The sequence below is a fragment of the Papio anubis genome, chromosome 1, assembly GCF_008728515.1.
Source record: "Papio anubis isolate 15944 chromosome 1, Panubis1.0, whole genome shotgun sequence".
Lineage (NCBI taxonomy): Eukaryota > Metazoa > Chordata > Mammalia > Primates > Cercopithecidae > Papio > Papio anubis.
In genome coordinates this window covers 138,455,730-138,476,898 of record NC_044976.1, presented here as the reverse complement: position 1 = coordinate 138,476,898, position 21,169 = coordinate 138,455,730, and the positions used below count along the sequence as shown (strand labels likewise).

At 43.4% G+C, this 21,169-nt stretch overlaps 1 protein-coding gene across 5 annotated transcripts in view; it reads right to left on the bottom strand.

The window, feature by feature from the left end:
- SUSD4 (sushi domain containing 4) overlaps window positions 1-21,169 on the bottom strand; it is a 147,805-nt gene that overhangs the window by 37,504 nt on the left and 89,132 nt on the right. For all 5 annotated transcript variants that reach the window (XM_009186770.4, XM_003893071.5, XM_017949226.2 and 2 more), the window contains 2 exons: window positions 9,716-9,889; window positions 5,814-6,002 (listed from right to left, as the gene is read on the bottom strand). In XM_009186770.4, coding sequence (XP_009185034.3) covers window positions 5,814-6,002; window positions 9,716-9,889 — 363 coding nt within the window. The remainder of the gene's footprint in view (window positions 1-5,813; window positions 6,003-9,715; window positions 9,890-21,169) is intronic.

Genomic DNA, 21,169 nt, shown 5'->3' with positions numbered 1-21,169 from the left:
GCCTTCTGAAAGCAGACCAGGCATCACGTCTCAGAGCCAACCCCACACAGCAAAGAGTGACTCAGCAGCCTGACCCTCCCAGTTCTTTCGAAACCATGGAGACCTTGCTTTAGAACTCCTTCTAGGTGGCCTTCAGTGTAGGTAACAGTCTTCTCTACCACGGGAGGCCCTGGATAACTTACAAATGGAATATTTAGAACCTAGCTCTGCCTGCGTGGAGACTGCAATTTCAGGAATAGCAACACATGCTGTCTGAGCCCCAGGGGGGCAGAGACTTTGCACAACTCGTTTGCCACTGTTTGCACTGGACCTTGCAAAATACTCAGCATATAGGCATAAAAACATTTGCCTCTGAGGTGAATGAATCCATACACCTCAGAGGCACTTACGTGAAATGGTATACACCACTGATTTTGGTTTCTTTCTTTTTAAACTAATATCCCTAAATGTTTGATTGGTCCTTTCTAAATTTGATTCTATCTTTTTATCTAGAGAGTTGTTGAAGGGAGGACTTCTGGATAAAGGATCCAGGATCCTAAGTCCTCTAATTTAGCACTTAGAGAAACAGGAATCTTTAAGTGGGTGGCAGCTACAATTAAGGACCCCAAATTCTAAGTTTTTGCTTCCATCATCTGTTCTTCTGACCCTTGCAACCTGCCTCAAAGAGGCACAGTGCTGTGATCTCTGCTGTTGAAAGAGCTGCCCCCAGAGATTTCTATAACTGGATACCCAGCACCTCCGTGCTGTTTCCAGGCTGTTTGAAAACCTGAATGTGAAGAGAATGTTCCAGATACTAATGGGTTGTGGGTGGTCCTATCCCCTGTAGAGAAGAGCCCTTTCTTGCAACCGCTCATAACCAGCAGCCCTCACAACCCCAAGCACACAGTGTCCAGGGGATTCTGGGCAGTTAGTGACTCTTCTTCCTAGACTTCCCGTGTGTGTCTGTGTCCGTCCCTGCAACTATGTGCTACATGGTTGGTTCACTTACTTATTGTTATGCTCCTCAATATCCTTCCATATTCCCACCCTTCAAACCACTGGGCTGGAGCCTCTCACACATGCTAGGGCAGGCTGCGTCTACACCGATGAGCTCCGCCGTGCTTCAAAATGCACAGTCCTTCCCTAGGAGTGAGATGTTCAGACCTTTCTCTTTCCCCAAGGCTCAAGTGGAGACAGAAAAGACAGAAACATGCTATTATTTGGTCTCTGGGGAAAATAAACAAAAATGCCATAAATCCCTGGGTAGAAAATTTCATTTTACAATTGTGATGTCACCCCCTGAAACTGCCCTTCTACCCTTTCCAAATGCAGAAGCCCCCACGTGCCCCTTGGTAAAAGTAGCTGTGTGTGTACGTGGCTGCCATCTGTAATGATGTTATTCTCTAGGAAATGGACTTAGTCATCTTCTTCTCGCTCTAGACTGTAAACTCTTCAAAGTAAGGAATTATGTCCTTTCCTTTCTTTGTAATTCCCCAGTGCCCAATTCGGTGTTGCTCTGAGCCTAGCAGGTATTCAACGATCACTGGTGACAACACAAACGGAGTTCTTAGCACTTAACAATGAGAAATTCCCCACATTTATTGTCAGAGCCTTTTTGCTTTTTAAAGATTTCTTGCATTCAGTGTGTGTGTGTCTGTGCATGCACATGAAAAAGAAAGACGGAGGTGAGGGCCTCAGGGAGGAAGAGAACCCGAGAGTGGAAAGCACTAAGATACACATAGACGACGCAAAGCGCACATGCCCACAGCAAGACGGGGCCCACAGGGGCACACAGGGACGCACAAAGCTCCTTCCAGCTCCAATTTTATACAGTCATTGATTTTAAAACATTATGGCCATCATTCTGGTTCAACGCTTTGAAATTTTGTGTGTTTTATCTGACAACACAGCAATAGGGACCCATATATGCTCCAGAATCTTCCCACTATCCATGAGTGCAATAGCACAGGCCTTAAAACATGCAACCCACACCTTCGTACTGGGCTTCGGAACTCCTGTCACCTTTGGTGAGGCTGCCAAAGCGTTTCCTTCCAAATTATCAACTCTCATGACGCCAGGTAGCAACTATGAGATTGTTGACATGTGAGCCTGACAGGTGTCACTCAAACATTGACCCTGACAAAGTGCTCTCCACTCCCATAGGGAGAGGAGGTGCCGTGTGGCAGACAGCACACACCAACAGTCGGAGGGTCGGGACAAGTCATGGCATTCTCCAAGGGGTCGTCTCCTCATCTGTAAAAGGAGGCCAACAACATCTGCCTGGTTCACTGGCTGCAGGGGGGTTCCATGGCCATGTGGGAGACTAACAGGCACTGTGGGGCAGCAGCAGTAAGAGCCTGCGGCTACCCAGGGGGCACAGAGCCTCCCCCTGCTGCTGGGATTTCTGAGATGATAACTAAACTAGAAAGACAAATTCTTTCCTATGCAATAATTATTGTATTTTTTTGCTTTAAGAAAATGCCTATAAAAGTATCAAATTGCTTTCCCCCTGTTAGATTGTAATCAGAACATGTTAAATAGACAATGTACCTTGGTGATTAAGAACATGAGCTTTGAAGTGACAAAGATCCATGCTACAGTCCCAGCTCCCTCTCTTCCTAGCTGTGTGACTTTGAGCAAGTTACTGAACCTTTACAAGGCTGGGTTTACTCAGCGGCTAAAGAGGGTTAGTAGTACCTGCTTCCAAATGGCATTAAGAGGATTAAAGGAGACACGGTGTCACACACTTTGAGCAGTAGCCTGACACCTATGTAGTAAGCTCTCAAAAATAATGGTGGCCGTTCTTATTGTTCAGTATTTTCTCTTGGTGTCTGAGAGTCATCTTACATAGACACAGCTAAGAATATGCAAGTAACCAAAATAGCACGTGAACAACCAAAATTGTGTGACAATGTACATGTCTAAAAGCCTGGACATCGTATCCACAGAGAGTCATGCTAGATTCTCTCTTATTTATTGTGACTTTATATAAAACTCTAAGTGCATTAATAACAATAGATAAGTGATTGACCACATACTATGGGCTGGGCGCTTCATTAAATGGGTAGATTTGTTATCTCACTGACTCTTCCCAGTCCCACAAGGCAAGTGGGATTCATCACCCCCATTTTACAGAGGAAGAAATAGAGGCTGACAGAGGCTATGTGACTTGCCCCAGGTGAAGTGATTAAGTAGGATGCCAGGATGTGAAGCCAGTCCATCCGAGGTCAGTCTGCACTGGTAATTGATATGCTACGCTCCCTCCATGATGAGCCTGGTGAACCTTTCTCCTGGCTTACAGCAAGTTAGAAAAGAAATTGGGGGTGAGGGACAGCTGCAGCGACAGGTACCCTGAGTGTGACAGGCACACTGACAGCTGATGGATTGATAGTGAAAGAGGAATGGGAAAGGGACAGAAAACTCAAAGAGAAAGACTTCCACAGCAGAACTGTCCACACCATTACTGCAGGGGTCAGAGAGTTCTAATATATTCAAAAGCCCCTTAGACATCATAATTCCACAGCCCAGTGCAATAATTTTCACTCTGTCATCAAGAAAAATCAAATTGTGCAAATCGTGTGCTTAGGAAGACAGAAAGATGAGGAGTTAAAAGTGTGGGTGATCTATGAAAAGGGTCGATCCCCTTGTGACAGTTCATCTATGTTCAATACCCTATGACAATATTGCATAAATAAGGTGCCATCTTTTAAAAAGATGATACACAATTAAAGTGAGAATGAGAGAAATGCCAACCCCCAGGTACATCTGGATAACTTGCTCACGAATCCTTACCTATTAGTTTAACCCACTGCTTAATTTAACCCAGTTGCTATCAAGTCTTGAAAAAAATAATCCTTTAGTCACCTCTGTGCCTCTCAGTTTAGAATCACCGCTTTGTACCTTTAGCCAGTGTTGCATTGAAAGCGCTCACCAACAAATGCCATCAGATAATTTAAAGGGATGTCTATTGAAAATGGAGATGTAAACCTTATTAAAAAAACAAAAACCCTAGGGAAAAAGGCACTAAGTGGCCTTCCTGGCACAGGCAGCTGTCAGCCAGGGTTTTCCCATCTATCCATAGTGGAGGATGGCAGAGGAAAGGGGACATGTTAGACTAGAAGACTAATTTTCAACCCGAAGCCATTCTCAGCTCCCTGTTTATAACCTTAGATTTTGTTTTATGCCTATCCAATCATATTCTCTAGGCTCCATAAAGACTGCTTTTCAAATCTCAAAATAAAGCTTATCAGAACCTGACTGCTTAGAACACATTTAAACCAAATTTGAAAAGATTTGAAAACAGGCATTTCAAATTGATAAAATCATAATGACGGTACCTTTAAAGGGCCCTCTCTGTCTGGTTATCTGAGCAGGGAGAAGCCTCCAGAACTAGGGAAGAGCCCCTTCCATCAGAGGTCCACGGCCTACCAGCAGCATCCAGATAACAGGAAGGCTATTCCCACTGGAAGCAAAAGGGATGACCTTGTCCCTTGAGGCTAGGGTGACCAGATTTAGGAAACAAAATTCAAGACACTCAGTTACAAATATATTTGAATTTCAGATAAGCAAAGAATAATTTTTATACTAAGTATGTCCCATGTAATATTTGTGACATGCTCATATTAAAACATTATTTGTTTATCTGAAATTCAAATTTACCTGTGTATCCTACATTTTATCTGGCATCTCTAGGCTAGGCTCCAATTCCCTGGGGGATTTGGGATGGGTAGGAAGTGGAGTGAGGGGAGTTCTAATGACCAGTCTCGGAGTATGACAAAACCAATGGGAAGGGCTGGCCTTCTCGCTCCCTGCCCTCCTTCCCCCACTCTTCTCCAAAGAGATGCCATGGCTCCAGCCAGCCCCACTCCACATCCCTAGAGAGGCCGTCTCTGATCCTTCTGAGCAATAGTCATCCTCCATGACACACGTCCTGCCCTGACTTCCTCCCACACAGAGGTGCACACTTGTAGAGATGCTATAAACTTGTAAGAACTCATTTGCTTCCATATTCCATTGTTTTGCTTTGTTTCCCAAACAAGGCTGCAAATAGGCTTTGAAGGGGCTCCTGATTTGAGGTTTCTTCACTTTTTTTCTTTCCCCATATAGAGCCCTCCTACCCGCTATACTCAGATGCCAAGAAACACATTGGTGTTTGTTCTCTTCAGGCATACTTTCAAGATCTGAGTTAAAGCAAGAGTTGAACCAGCATATCCAATTTGCCTAACAGAAATGTTTATGGACTTTTCCCCTACAGACACTGCCTTGACTCTGCCAATGGAAGCCCCGTTTTCCTTACTACTTCATACTACTGATTAGTGGTCTTTAGTGAATCACAATCTATAGTCATACAGATTTAACAAAAACAGGGAGGAAAAGAGCTCTTGCTTTCAGGCATCCAAGGGTGTGCTTGCAGCCAAACATTTACAGCTAAGCTATAAAGTGCATGGAAATATGGAAGAAACATCGACACAACAATAAAATGAGGGGTGAGATTAATGACATGATACAATCTGTTTTCACTTGGTGTAGAGAAAATTAATTTTTGAAGACATTTCATTTAACTTTGCAATATTTTGTAATTTAACCTTTGATGCTCACAACTTTTTCTTTTATCTGCTCTCCTCTTTAAGCCTAAGGATGAGGGAAGCAAGTTTTATGTCTAATTGTAAGTATGGCTTCATGGCAGCTGATCTCTGCTCTGGACAAAGGTGAGAAAGATGTACACAGAGAAGAAAAGTTATTGCTGATCATAATTCACAGCTCTTCCTGCTATTGATCTTCTTCCTCACTTTAATAATACAAAATACAACTTCGGAAAGAATAAGATGTGTTACCTTCCAGAGCAAGGCACCGGGGTGGGCTGGACGACCAGATAAGGTTTTGTAAGCACTCAAGAAACGCAGATCCATCGAGTTTAAATCCGGGAAAGCAGCGATAGGAGATCACAGTCCCCACTGGGAAGGAGGTCTGGAACTCAGAGATGTTCACATAGCCATTAGTAGCGGCTAGAGGTCTCAGGCAGCCTGTGCAAGTGAAAGAAAATGGGAAAGATTCCACTCTGTCATCTCTGTACATCGAAAAGTCACACGGAATGCCGGAACTTTTTAGGATTCCCCCACTGTTAAAATGGCACCACCTCTGAAGAATGAAGCACCTTGGTCTCAAATACTCAGGTTCCTTATTCTAATTATCATGTAGATATTTGCTCTGCTATTTGCAAATGGCACCGAGAGGGTCAGAGGAGTAGCTAAGATGGATGGAGGGAAGGTGGTGAGTGTCTGACTGTGGGTTGTACACCCTCAGGCTGCATGTTCCGGCTCTGACTACATTTCAGCATCACCTAAGAAGCTTTTACAAAACACCAGTGCCCGGGCCCCATGCCCAGGCTCTGAGGAGAGCCTGGGGATCATTATCTTTTTTTAAAGCTCCCCAAGTAACCCTGATGTGCCGGCCAGGTTGAGAACCACCGAGGTGCTGTAAGAGGAAAGAGACACAGACACCACGAGTGGTTTCAGTGGTGGTGAGAGCGGCTTGGGAAGCTGAGGTTCCAAACTCAATTCCACTAGAGTGGATTTGGGGACAGAAATATGCCTGAGATGGTGGCCTTAAATTTCTGAAAATCCAGTTGTGTTTTATATAAAATAGATGAGGAATCCCACAGTGTAGTAGTTCTCAAACTCAAGAATGATCCAGAGGGCTTGTTAGACACAGGTTGCTGGGCCCACCTGCAGAGCTTCTGTTTTAGCAGGTCTGGGGCAGAGGGAGCCTGACAACTGCACTACCAACATCCAGGCACTGCTGCTGCTGCTGCCACTGCCAGTCTCGGGACCACACTCAGAACCACTGCTGTCCTGAGTCTATGCATCGAGCACAGCATGCTGTGTGCAATCAGCGTGCAAGTGGGACCTGGATCCCACACTCCTTCTGTGGAACACTAAGCAGCCTGTTTGCCCTGAAGTCTGTGCAGCCCAGTAGAACACTCCTGGTGGCAGAGAATTCTATTGTGTGTGGCATCCCCTGTGATCAGGGCATTTCTTATTGCTTCAGCAATTTCACTGGAGGAAATAATGACACTGCAGAGCTGGTGTTTATCCAGGAGAGAACTAATTGTGTGTGAAGTAAATAATGTACAATGAAAATACCCACTTTCCCTTCCAAGTCACCAGATACAGAATGTATGTGTCCCATGCACAGCAGCAGATGACTGAACCCTTCTCCTAAGCTGACTTTGTTGGACATTGTAAGTATCTTGAAGGGATCTCTCAGCAGATTGCTTTGGTTGAAACCCCAGTATATGGTGTCTGTGCATCAGAGTAGGTGAGGGTGAGGCGGGTGCAGAATTTGAGGCACTCACTGTCAGGGCTGGGCAGTGCTAATCCTGCACTGCTGCGTCCTGGGGCCATGGGGCTCTGCAGACCAAGGAGATCATAGCTTTGAACTGGCCAACATTTGGGATGCACCATACCCTAAAAGGTATGGAGCTCAGCCATCTTTGTAGACAGTCCCATAACCTTAGATTATTATTGTTTTTTTGAGCTGAAAACTGACAATGTTCATAGTAAAAGTGAAGTGTATGTGTGTTTATGCAGTGGGGAGGAAGTTGGGGATCAGGAATAAACAGACTCAATAATTGAGGAAAAAAAGAGAAGCACATTAACGTGAACAAGTGAGCACCTTAGAACCCTCAAGTGTAGTTCAAACGAGTTGGCACAAATGATTGTGCTTGCTCTTCTTCCTAGGAAGGAATTGTAGTTCTAAACTACCCACACAGATAGCTGGTTTCTCTCAAATAAAAACTAACTCTGACTCAGACTGGGGTTATAATTCGTGCAGTTAATCAGAGGAGAAGGAAAGATATGCTCACTCTTGGTTAGAGACAGCCTGTCCTAAATATAACAGTCGAAAACTGGCTTCAACTCAATAGTTCAATGTAATTTCCATTTGCACTTCTAGATAACAGAGAGAGGCCTCCTCAGGCTTTAGCTCCTGGATCTATAGGTGCAAATAAAAGTTAGAGAATGAAATGTCACTCTTAGGACCAATTATATTCCCCCTGGGGGCTCAGAGGGGTGTCAGGCTGTCCAAAGCAACTTCAGTTCCTCATTTCCTATGGTGTGCCAGGCAAGCAGCCAGTGAGCAACACTGGGGCAGTGGCAGCTCCAGCAGGCAGGACCTATCTTTCTGTGCAGCAAGGCATGGGGTGCACTAGAGGGTAGGGCACAGGCCAGGGCACCCACCACCCTCTGTGGGACAGAGACCTCTGAGGAGGAGGGAGAGGTGGGCAGGGCTTGCATCGTTTGAAGAAGCATACCTCTTCAGGGTAACTGACTGGCTCTGTTGTTGCAGACCTAAAAAAGCTATGTCTTGACTGGGATTTGAGGAAGGGGAGGTGGAGTGGGGGCAACAGTGGCCAGAAAGAGCAATAGGAAAGCCTGGGTCTAAAGCCTCGAAATGACACTTTGAGAGGCACACCAACACAGGGTATTTCTTTTTTTTAATCACTGGGGAAAAAATAACTCCTAAAGGAGCATCCTATATTTAAGTGACAGAAAAGGAAACAGAAAGGATGGGACAGCAAAAGGTTACATGGAAAACAGGAAGGGAAGAAGCGGCTGCAGTCTGGGGTGGTTTTCCTGGCTATCACTCTGATCGTGTCGGAGGAATGAAGCGGATCAGCAGGTAATAAAGTTTGTTTGAATAAGTAGCCCAACTAAACAGCCAGCTGCTTGTTTTGTAGACATCTGAAAATGTAAATAAATCATGTCTCCTTTAAAAATGCAGCACAGAACATGCTCAGCAACACTGGCAGTTCTTGGGAGAGACCAGGGGAGTGTGATGGTCTGGGCTGCTTTCGTCCTTCTGAGGCTCAAGCCTCTCTTCCTTCAAGGGGTCATGACTCTGAAGCTCTCATGTAAGGAAACTATTGATTTCCAAGAACAGGGCACCCAAAGCAATATCAGAGTCTGCCAGTTGTGATTTCCAAGCACAAAGTTAACATTCATCTCAGCTTGAGCACGCCGGTGCTTTTGGAGCAAATGAGATTGCTCTCCTTCTCCCTCAAATTATGAATTATGCATTGCCTTCTTGGTTCTTTGGTTGAAGTCACACGTCAAAAAATAAAATCAGAATTATTCTGAACTTGAGGGCTTATTTTCACAAACAGGGCCCTCTATGATGGCCCAGGCAAATCTAAAAAATGCAAGGGAATAAATATCACCAGGTTGTTTGGATGAAATTTGAATTTGATAATTTTTCTGCTCTTCATGCATTATATATAAATAAAAACACTATTAAGAGGAAACAGCCTCTGTTTAAGATTGGCTTTAACTATATTTTCATGACTATTGACATAAGCATAAATGCTCTGTTATTTCCATTAAATATATAATAGTTCCTCATTGTGTTAGCAGCCCAGTTACAAGTCTCCTGATTCTTAAACTACTTTTGATATTTTGGAGTAAAGGAGACATCCAACATTCCAAGGAACAAGGTGTTTCCTGTTTATCCTTTAAAACTGGGTGTATGGAGCTGAGCAAGCTACAAGGAGTGGTGACGGAGAGTCGAAGAACAGAGCTTTGGCAATTGTAGTAAAGATGCAACTGGATCCATGTGGGTAGATGGCTTTGTTTATTTCCCCCATCATCGCTATCACTTTATTAGATAAACATGTACATGGTCTACAATACAGTCCAAGAGAAGAACAGCCCAGCTGAGAACTGGAGCATCAGTTCTGTACCTTGACAGACGGGCAGATTATTCCACGTTCCATCATCGCGACATAATGAAAACATATTGTATAGATCGGGGTACCGGATCTTGAATCCTTCATGACAAGTGATGATTAGCTTCTCTCCATATCTATACGTCTTGTTATGAATCTCAGCATCTTCAATTTGAGGGATACGGCACTCTGCAATTTTGTAAAAGGTACACATTATTTTTGGAAGTTTAAAACGGTTGTGGTTCACAGCTTCACGAGAAAGCTCTTATTTTCAGACTTGGTCTCAACCTACACAGCAATCTGATAAAAGGTACCTCATTTGTCACTGGGTTCAGGTGCCAATGACAAGCAGAAGAGCTGGCTTCACGGGAGTAATGAAAAGGTGGCTCAAAAAGAGGGACCCAGGGTGTGGGAATCCAACCACAAAAAGAACTTTACTTCCTGCCTGTGACACTTCAAACCGTACAGCTGATCTTATGAACAATTTTGGAAATAAGTGAAGAAAGAGAAGTGTTGAGGATTAGCCGGAACTATCTGGTTACATACTTACTGTGTTTGTGAACAGAACAGAACACAGTGTGGCCTGATGGGCTAGTCTCACAGCTGCCCAGCCATGCCACCTCTGTCTATGGGTCCTGGCCCTGAGCCTGATAAGAAAATGTGCTTTGCAAAACAGCACAGGGGTTGAGCTGCAGCTGTGTTTGCCATTAGCATTTCCTGTCCACCTTATCTGTTTTAAAAGAGATAACAAATAGAGCAGCACATGCTATTGCCAATCTCACAAAGGCTCAGAGCAAGCCACTGTACTGCCTCCTAAAAATGGAGTAAGAGCTAAAGGTACATGTACAGGAGGAGAAGAGGCAAGGCTGGGGGCTGGGGGCTGGGGGAGGAGAACGCCAGTGGAGGAACGAGGAGCCCATGCTATGCAGCAAATGATAAAAAGATCAAATAAAACGAACAAGTGATCATTACCCACTTCCGACTGCAGCTACTTCCAGTTTACTGTCCAGGCCACTCCACCCCTTGCTGCCTAGTTGGGATTCCACTTCCACCCTAAACACTGCCTAAGTCATCCCATCTGGTTTAAGGCACATTGATCGCGATGTATCTCTCTCCATCTCTTATGAGCACATCTCTGTTTAATGTTTCTGGTTTTATATGCATACGTGTTTGTGAGCATGACCTACAGATGGGTTATGTTCCAAATGTGTTGATTCTTAACTTTTTAAAACAAGACAAAAACCAAGAACAGCACTTTGTGCATCACAGAAATTTCCTCCAGAAATTTCTCAACTCTTTAAAAGATTGTAGGTCTCTTATCCATTCCCCAAATCCTACGAAATCCACAATATGGCCAGAATAGTACTAACAGGAACCCTCACCTTTAAGTTGCTCTAAGCTTTGAACTGTCAGATCTGAGGCACTGGGCCCTGGGAGCCCTGATGTGAGTGGAAGAGAAGGGAACAGCTGTGGCTAGTGGGTGAGTGGGTGGCTCTGGTGGCTGGGAACTTTGGTGGCTTGAAAAAGGGCACATCCGGGAGCTACGAGGTGGGGTTGGGGCTGGGTTTACTGGGAGAAATGGGAAGTATGACACAACAGACTTCAGAAAATAGGATGTCAATGATGGGAAAGACTCAGGCAGACAGGGGCTTCCAAGTTAGGGGAGAGCCTGGCAGCTAGGGATGCAGGGGTGGTGACTGTTCACTGCCTGCATGGGTCATCTGAAGTCAGATGCTTGTAAGTCCAGGTCTGCCCTTATCTCAGCCTTTGTCACCACCACTAGCTTGAGAGCAGGGACTGTGTTGCTCACTTCCTCTGACCCTCCTGCCATGCTTCTGACCTGTGCACACGCCTGGTGAAAGAGTGCTGAAAGGAGCTGTCTGAACCTCTGCCCAAGCTCGCTGTGAGTGCACAGCCCTCTGAAGCCCGGCTAACAGGCTTGGGGCACAGCCCTGCAGCTCAGCCTTCCCTGAGGACACCTGTCATCAGGCCTTCTCTTTGTCCATGATTTCAACAAAGAGAGTCTGGGCTGAAGAACTGTGTTCTGGTTTTGGTTTTACCTTTCATATTTGTGTTTCAGGCCATGAAAAGGGGTTTTCTTTTCCTTTTTGAGACGGAGTCTCACTCTGTCACCCAGGCTGGAGTGCAGTGGCACAATCTTGGCTCACTGCAACCTCCACCTCCCAGGGTTCAAGTGATTATTCTGCCTCAGCCTCCCGAGCAGCTGGGACTACAGGTGCATGCCACCACGCCTGGCTAATTTTGTATTTTTAGTAGAGACGGAGTTTCACCATATTGGCCAGGATGTTCTGAAACTCCTGACCTCATGATCTGCCCTCCTTGCATCCCAAGGTGCTGGGATTACAGGCATGAGCCACCACACCCAGCCTGAAAAGGGGTTTTCTAACTTCATGTTTAACCAACAGTTTTCCTGCTAGTGTAGTTGAATTTCCCCTGAATCATCCCCAATCCCAGAATAATCCTAACTGGGGTCACAAAATCACTGACAACTCTTCGCACACTGCTGCTGCCTTCTTAATAGAAAATGTGAATTATGTTTTTTCAATGGCACTGTACAGAAATTACTCACAGCAAATAAAAACACATTTATCAAGGCATCCGTCTGTAAAATCTTGGCTGTAAATAGGTACTGCGGCAGTAATTTACACATCTAAACAACTATTTTCATGATTGATTTAAAACTTGTTCAACAATTAGCTGGTACATTCAGGAGGTGGCCAGCTATAGAGAATACAGTCAATGGATAGAAGTGTTCCGTTGGGCATTATGGACACGTGGACATTGGCTGGCTGGGAGCAGAAGCACCCAAGCCTGGTTTCTAAGAGTGATTTCTCATAGTGTTGTGTATTGTAGAATGCTTTCAACTTCTAGTTAGAGCTAAAGTTTCCCCCAAACATGGCATGGGGACTATTGCAGAATATAAGACACAGGGTTAGAGGGAATTCACAGCCTCCCGAATCCCAGTGATGATGTGCCCTGCTGAAAGAAGAGTCACCACAGGGAGTGATGCCAGGCCAATTTACTATGTGGGAGGAGCCACATATCAACTAGGGAGTAAGAGGTAGGGTTCAAATCCCAGCAAGGGGAAGAGACCAGGAGGGGCAGTGCCCTAGGAATGAGTACAAAACAAACACAGATCAGCTGTATCAAAAAACTTAACCTTGACAGAGAAAACATTATCCAGAGCCTTTTTTATTTCTTTACCCACAAAGTCTGGCATCTGATCCTTCCCCTGAAGAAGGGTGAAGTAGGAAGAAGAAGGAATCCAGAAAAAAGTATGTGTCCAGTGAATTCTCTGTGGTAGTGAAAAACCATGGACCTTCTTTCTATAGAAAAAAAGAATCTAGGATCTTTAGTATCTGACAGTAAATTTCTATTATCCATCAATTCTGAAGTCTCAAACAGAAATAACACAATTTTCTATAGTATAAACTAATCTAGTCAATAGAAAGAATTTTGAAGGCAAGTGGCTCACGCCTGTAATCCCAACACTTTGGGAGGCCAAGGCGGGTGGATCACCTGAGGTCAGGAGTTTGAGACCAGCCTGGCCAACATGGTGAAACCCCATCTCTACTAAAAATATAAAACTTAGCTAGGCGTGGTGGCACATGCCTGTAATCCCAGCTACTTGGGAGGCTGAGGCAGGAGAATCACTTGAACCTGGGAGATGGAGGTTGCAGTGAGCCAAGATCACGCCACTGCACTCTATAAAAATATTTATCAATATCTGGTTCTGTCCTATTGAATCTGGTCAACAATTAGAACTTATGTATATGAGGCATAAATAAGCCTTTCAGGGTGTAACTTGAGGGATATCAAAGCCTTCCATTCTGGAAATCATCTTTCACCAGCCCAACACTGTCATTATTTCTATATCCTGCTTCCCGTAACAATGGGAATTCAAGATAGTGAATAAATAAAAGAAGGAGTAAAAGATCCTAAGGCAGCATTGCATATTTATACCCAAGTACAAATTAATTTATCAGATTAGTTAGCAGAGAGCAGTGCCTAAGGGATGGAGCAGAAATAGTAACAGTAAAAGAAATTTTAAAGAAAATGTGCCATACATAGGATTTACTACTCTTTAAAAATTAGTTATACTTGAAAATGAATCCAATTCCTTCAACACACCAAGTTCTGACATTAATACTCCCCCAAAACTGTTCCCAAGAACATGAATACATAATACACACTCAAGAGATTCACAATCCACAGAGTAGATTAAAGGCTTGGAAGATCTTACTGTAAAGAATTCTACTTAATTTTGCTTAAACCAGCATTTGTCAAGCTTGTTTATTCATCCAGCTGTTCATTCATCCATTTTGTGAATTACAGAGCATTCACTCTAGGTTCAGGGTGTCCTGGGTGCTGGGGATAAAGAGTCAAGGGCCTTACTCTTACAGCACTTGCATGGAAGAAGACTGCAAATGGGCAAATTAACAGCTAAAGGTGCTAGAAAGTAGCAGGCAACACTCACTGCCACGATGAACACGTAGCAAGGTGACATAATAGGGACTGACTCAGGGACTCCTTTAATTTGGGTAGATAGGAAAGGGGCCCCTGAGGAAATGACATTTATTAAGCTGAGATCTGAATGACAAGAATAATTCAATTATGTGTGGCTCTTGGAGAAGAACATGTTAGGCAGTGGGAACAGCTAGTGCAAAGGCCAGGAAAGAGCTCTGTGTCCTTAAAAACACTAAAGAAGACCTGTGTATTTGGAATACAGTGACCAAGAAGGGGAAGGACAGTCCAGATCATGCAAGACCTTGTAGACTAGGGCAGATAATTATTTTAGTGTGATAGGGAGTTACTGGGGTTTGTTAAGCATGGGCCAAGGCATGATCTGATTTATATCCTCAAAGGGTTTGCCATATGTACAGTAAAGGATTAACTTACCCAAGGAGAGGTTTAGGCATGTGCCCTCAGCTCCTGAGAGGTAACCTTTAGCCCCTGGAATGTCTGGCCTGAGATGAGTATCTTTGTTTGCCTGGAGGCTCTGGGCCACGCTAGACAGATTACGCCAACAGTATGCCGTATGGCAGGGGCCTTGGCCATGCCATCTGGTCCATGCTAACACGGATTTTAGTCCATGCTAACATGTGATTTAAGCTTTAGGCCGTGGACCACACAGTATCAGCTCAACTTCTGGAGGAACAGGGAACTAAGATCAGCCACGCTGTGGTCAACCATGCCCACATGACTAAGCCCTGATTAAAACTCTGGACACTGAAGCTTGGTGAGTTTCCCTGGTTGTCAACACTTCGTGTATATTGTCATACACTGTTGCTGGAAAAAAGAGGTGCTATCCATATAGCCCCACTGGAAGAGAACAACTGAAAGCTCATGTTTGGTGACTCCTGGACCCTGCCCTATGCACCTCTTCCCTTGGCTGATTTAATCTATGTCCTTTCATTGTAAAAAGCCTTAGCCACAAGTAGAATTAGTTTTCCTGAGTTCTGTGAGTCTGAGTTCCTGAGTCCTAGTGAATTTTTGAACCTGATGGTGGTCTTGGGGAGCCCAGACTTATAGCTGGTATCAGAAGTGAGGGTGATCTTGGGGACTCTGAACTTAGTACCATAGAATGCTTTTTCCACTTACTATCCACTAACATCCCTCAGGAGCACTGTTCCATATCAGTGCCGTTCCACACTTCTGCTGTTCTAAAGAACTGTCATTCCAGCACAGCTCAGAGAACACTGTCCCAACCACCACAGTGTACTCAGGATCAGGCTGAAGAAGCTGAATGAAACCAACTGAGACAAATGATTTGACCATCAGCAATTAACGAAAGGCAGAGAGAATGAGGGGCAAGAATGGATGCTCTTCAGAGATGACTGGAGAGAGAGAATGCTTCATAGAATAGGAGGCACCACCATGTGGGATAGTTTTGCTTTGGGAGCAGGGCTGGTCCAGGTTGTTTCTTTTATATTTAAAGCATATTGACTCTTTGAAACCTGAAGAAGCATTGGAACCAGACACTCAAGACCTTGTGGCTTGCAGCTGAAGGTAGTTAGGCCCTGGTTTAAACCCACTGAGAAAAAGCCCCATTAAAGACACTTGGTCAAAGAAAAGTTATGATAATAAGCATGCTTCTTGTACTTACTGTCTTTGTCTGGTGCATAGATTGGAATATTTTATTTATTTGTGGTTGACAAAGGCAATTAGTAGATTTGTATTTTATTATTTAAAGCATTCATTTCTATATTTAACACATTGAGGGCAATTATTTGTGGTTCTTAGCTGTTCACTTAGAGGGACTGAGACTGCTACACATACTTCTAAGCACACGTAGAACATTTACAAAAAATGACCATACCTGGGCAATAAAGAAAGTCTCAAAAAAATTTCAAAAGAACGAAATTATAGAGCTTTATTTTTCTGGTCACAATGAAATTAAGATAGAAATGAATAGTTAGAAAATCTCCATATGTTGGAAAACTGAGTAATACCTTTCTAAACAACCTATGAGTCCAAAAATAAATAATAAAAATGGAAAATATGTTGAACTGAGTAACAATACTACATACTGAAATATAGGCTATGCAGATAAAACTATAGCTATATTTCCCTATAAGCATAAATGTACATATTAGAAAAAGAAATATCTAAAAATCAAGAGTATATTGCAGTTGCTTAGGTCCAGTTTGGAAACCACATTGTTCAAATTTTCTAGATTCTTATTTCGTTTTTTAAATTTTTCCTGCTTGTTCCATAAATTTCTAAGAGAGGAGGGGTTAAAGTTCTCACTGTGATTATGGATTTGTCCTTAAAGTTTATTAACTTTTGCTTTATATATTTTGAAGTATATTATTAGATGTATACAAATTTAGAATTATTATTAAGTATCAAAAATCAAGAATCCTGCTAGAAAGTTAGAGAAAGGACAATTAAACTCAAAGAAAACACATGGAAATAAATCACAAAAACAACAGTGAGCATTAATGAAACAGAGAAGAAACATAGACAAGACAGGATCAACAAAACCAAAAGTTAGTTCTTTGAAATAAAAAAAAATTGATAAATCACTGGTGAAACTGATCAAGAAACAAAGAGAGATAAGCACACATAACCACGTAAGAATAAAAAAAGGACACCATTACAAATTCTATATTTAAAAAAATGAGAGAGGGGCGGAGCAAGATGGCCGAATAGGAGCAGCTCCAGTCTTCAACTCCCAGCGCCAGCGACACAGAAGACCGGTGATTTCGGCATTTTCAACTGAGGTACTGGGTTCATCTCACTGGGGAGTGCCGGAAGATCGGTACTGGTCAGCTGCTGCAGCCCGACCAGCGAGAGCTGAAGCAGGGCGAGGCATTGCCTCACCTGGGAAGCGCAAGGGGGAAGGGAATCCCTTTTCCTAGCCAGGGGAACTGAGACACACAACACCTGGAGAATCGGGTAACTCCCACCCCAATACTGCGCTTTGAGCAAACAGGAACACCAGGAGATCATATCCCACACCTGGCTGGGAGGGTCCCACACCCACGGAACCTCCCTCATTGCTATCACAGCAGTCTGTGATCTACCGGCAAGGCAGCAGCGAGGCTGGGGGAGGGGCGCCCGCCATTGCTCAGGCTTAAGTAGGTAAACAAAGCTGCTGGGAAGCTCGAACTGGGTGGAGCTCACAGCAGCTCAAGGAAACCTGCCTGTCTCTGTAGACTCCACCTCTGGGGGCAGGGCACAGTAAACAATAACAAAGCAGCAGATACCTCTGCAGACCCAAACGACTCTGTCTGACAGCTTTGAAGAGAGCAGTGGATCTCCCAACACGGAGGTTGAGATCTGAGAAGGGACAGACTCCCTGCTCAAGCGGGTCCCTGACCCCTGAGTAGCCTAACTGGGAGACATCCCCCACTAGGGGCAGTCTGACACCCCACACCTCACAGGGTGGAGTACACCCCTGAGAGGAAGCTTCCAAAGCAAGAATCAGACAGGTACACTTGCTGTTCAGAAATATTATATCTTCTGCAGTCTCTGCTGCTGATACCCAGGCAAACAGGGTCTGGAGTGGACCTCAAGCAATCTCCAACAGACCTACAGCTGAGGGTCCTGACTGTTAGAAGGAAAACTATCAAACAGGAAGGACACCTACACCAAAACCCCGTCAGTACATCACCATCATCATCAAAGACCAGAGGCAGATAAAACCACAAAGATGGGGAAAAAGCAGGGCAGAAAAGCTGGAAATTCAAAAAACAAGAGCGCATCTCCCCCAGCAAAGGAGCGCAGCTCATCGCCAGCAACGGATCAAAGCTGGACGGAGAATGACTTTGACGAGATGAGAGAAGAAGGCTTCAGTCCATCAAATTTCTCAGAGCTAAAGGAGGAATTACGTACCCAGCGCAAAGAAACTAAAAATCTTGAAAAAAAAGTGGAAGAATTGACGGCTAGACTAATTAATGCAGAGAAGGTCATAAACGAAATGAAAGAGATGAAAACCATGACACGAGAAATACGTGACAAATGCACAAGCTTCAGTAACCGACTCGATCAACTGGAAGAAAGAGTATCAGCGATTGAGGATCAAATGAATGAAATGAAGCGAGAAGAGAAACCAAAAGAAAAAAGAAGAAAAAGAAATGAACAAAGCCTGCAAGAAGTATGGGATTATGTAAAAAGACCAAATCTACGTCTGATTGGGGTGCCTGAAAGTGAGGGGGAAAATGGAACCAACTTGGAAAACACTCTTCAGGATATCATCCAGGAGAACTTCCCCAACCTAGTAGGGCAGGTCAACATTCAAATCCAGGAAATACAGAGAACGCCACAAAGATACTCCTCGAGAAGAGCAACTCCAAGACACATAATTGTCAGATTCACCGAAGTTGAAATGAAGGAAAAAATCTTAAGGGCAGCCAGAGAGAAAGGTCGGGTTACCCACAAAGGGAAGCCCATCAGACTAACAGCAGATCTCTCGGCAGAAACTCTACAAGCCAGAAGAGAGTGGGGGCCAATATTCAACATTCTTAAAGAAAAGAATTTTCAACCCAGAATTTCATATCCAGCCAAACTAAGTTTCATAAGTGAAGGAGAAATAAAATCCTTTACAGATAAGCAAATGCTTAGAGATTTTGTCACCACCAGGCCTGCCTTACAAGAGACCCTGAAGGAAGCACTAAACATGGAAAGGAACAACCGGTACCAGCCATTGTAAAAACATGCCAAAATGTAAAGACCATTTAGGCTAGGAAGAAACTGCATCAACTAATGAGCAAAGTAACCAGTTAATATGATAATGGCAGGATCAAGTTCACACATAGCAATATTAACCTTAAATGTAAATGGACTAAATGCTCCAATTAAAAGACACAGACTGGCAAACTGGATAAAGAGTCAAGACCCATCAGTCTGCTATATTCAGGAGACCCATCTCACATGCAGAGACATACATAGGCTCAAAATAAAGGGATGGAGGAAGATCCACCAAGCAAATGGAGAACAAAAAAAAAGCAGGGGTTGCAATACTAGTCTCTGATAAAACAGACTTTAAACCATCAAAGATCAAAAGAGACAAAGAAGGCCATTACATAATGGTCAAGGGATCAATTCAACAGGAAGAGCTAACTATCCTAAATATATATGCACGCAATACAGGAGCACCCAGATTCATAAAGCAAGTCCTTAGAGACTTACAAAGAGACTTAGACTCCCATACAATAATAATGGGAGACTTCAACACTCCACTGTCAACATTAGACAGATCAACGAGACAGAAAGTTAACAAGGATATCCAGGAATTGAACTCATCTCTGCAGCAAGCAGACCTAATAGACATCTATAGAACTCTCCACCCCAAATCAACAGAATATACATTCTTCTCAGCACCACATCGTACTTATTCCAAAATTGACCACGTAATTGGAAGTAAAGCACTCCTCAGCAAATGTACAAGAACAGAAATTATTACAAACTGTCTCTCAGACCACAGTGCAATCAAACTAGAACTCAGGACTAAGAAACTCAATCAAAACCGCTCAACTACATGGAAACTGAACAACCTGCTCCTGAATGACTACTGGGTACATAACGAAATGAAGGCAGAAATAAAGATGTTCTTTGAAACCAATGAGAACAAAGATACAACATACCAGAATCTCTGGGACACATTTAAAGCAGTGTGTAGAGGGAAATTTATAGCACTAAATGCCCACAAGAGAAAGCAGGAAAGATCTAAAATTGACACTCTAACATCGCAATTAAAAGAATTAGAGAAGCAAGAGCAAACACATTCCAAAGCTAGCAGAAGGCTAGAAATAACTAAGATCAGAGCAGAACTGAAGGAGATAGAGACACAAAAAACCCTCCAAAAAATCAATGAATCCAGGAGTTGGTTTTTTGAAAAGATCAACAAAATTGACAGACCACTAGCAAGACTAATAAAGAAGAAAAGAGAGAAGAATCAAATCGACGCAATTAAAAATGATAAAGGGGATATCACCACCGACCCCACAGAAATACAAACTACCATCAGAGAATACTATAAACACCTCTACGCAAATAAACTGGAAAATCTAGAAGAAATGGATAATTTCCTGGACACTTACACTCTTCCAAGACTAAACCAGGAAGAAGTTGAATCCCTGAATAGACCAATAGCAGGCTCTGAAATTGAGGCAACAATTAATAGCCTACCAACCAAAAAAAGTCCAGGACCAGATGGATTCACAGCTGAATTCTACCAGAGGTACAAGGAGGAGTTGGTACCATTCCTTCTGAAACTATTCCAATCAATAGAAAAAGAGGGAATCCTCCCTAACTCATTTTATGAGGCCAACATCATCCTGATACCAAAGCCTGGCAGAGATACAACAAAAAAAGAGAATTTTAGACCAATATCCCTGATGAACATCGATGCAAAAATCCTCAATAAAATACTGGCAAACCGGATTCAGCAACACATCAAAAAGCTTATCCACCATGATCAAGTGGGCTTCATCCCTGGGATGCAAGGCTGGTTCAACATTCACAAATCAATAAACATAATCCAGCATATAAACAGAACCAAAGACAAGAACCACATGGTTATCTCAATAGATGCAGAAAAGGCTTTTGACAAAATTCAACAGCCCTTCATGCTAAAAACGCTCAATAAATTCGGTATTGATGGAACGTACCTCAAAATAATAAGAGCTATTTATGACAAACCCACAGCCAATATCATACTGAATGGGCAAAAACTGGAAAAATTCCCTTTGAACACTGGCACAAGACAGGGATGCCCTCTCTCACCACTCCTATTCAACATAGTGTTGGAAGTTCTGGCTAGGGCAATTAGGCAAGAGAAAGAAATCAGGGGTATTCAGTTAGGAAAAGAAGAAGTCAAATTGTCCCTGTTTGCAGATGACATGATTGTATATTTAGAAAACCCCATTGTCTCAGCCCAAAATCTCCTTAAGCTGATAAGCAACTTCAGCAAAGTCTCAGGATACAAAATTAATGTGCAAA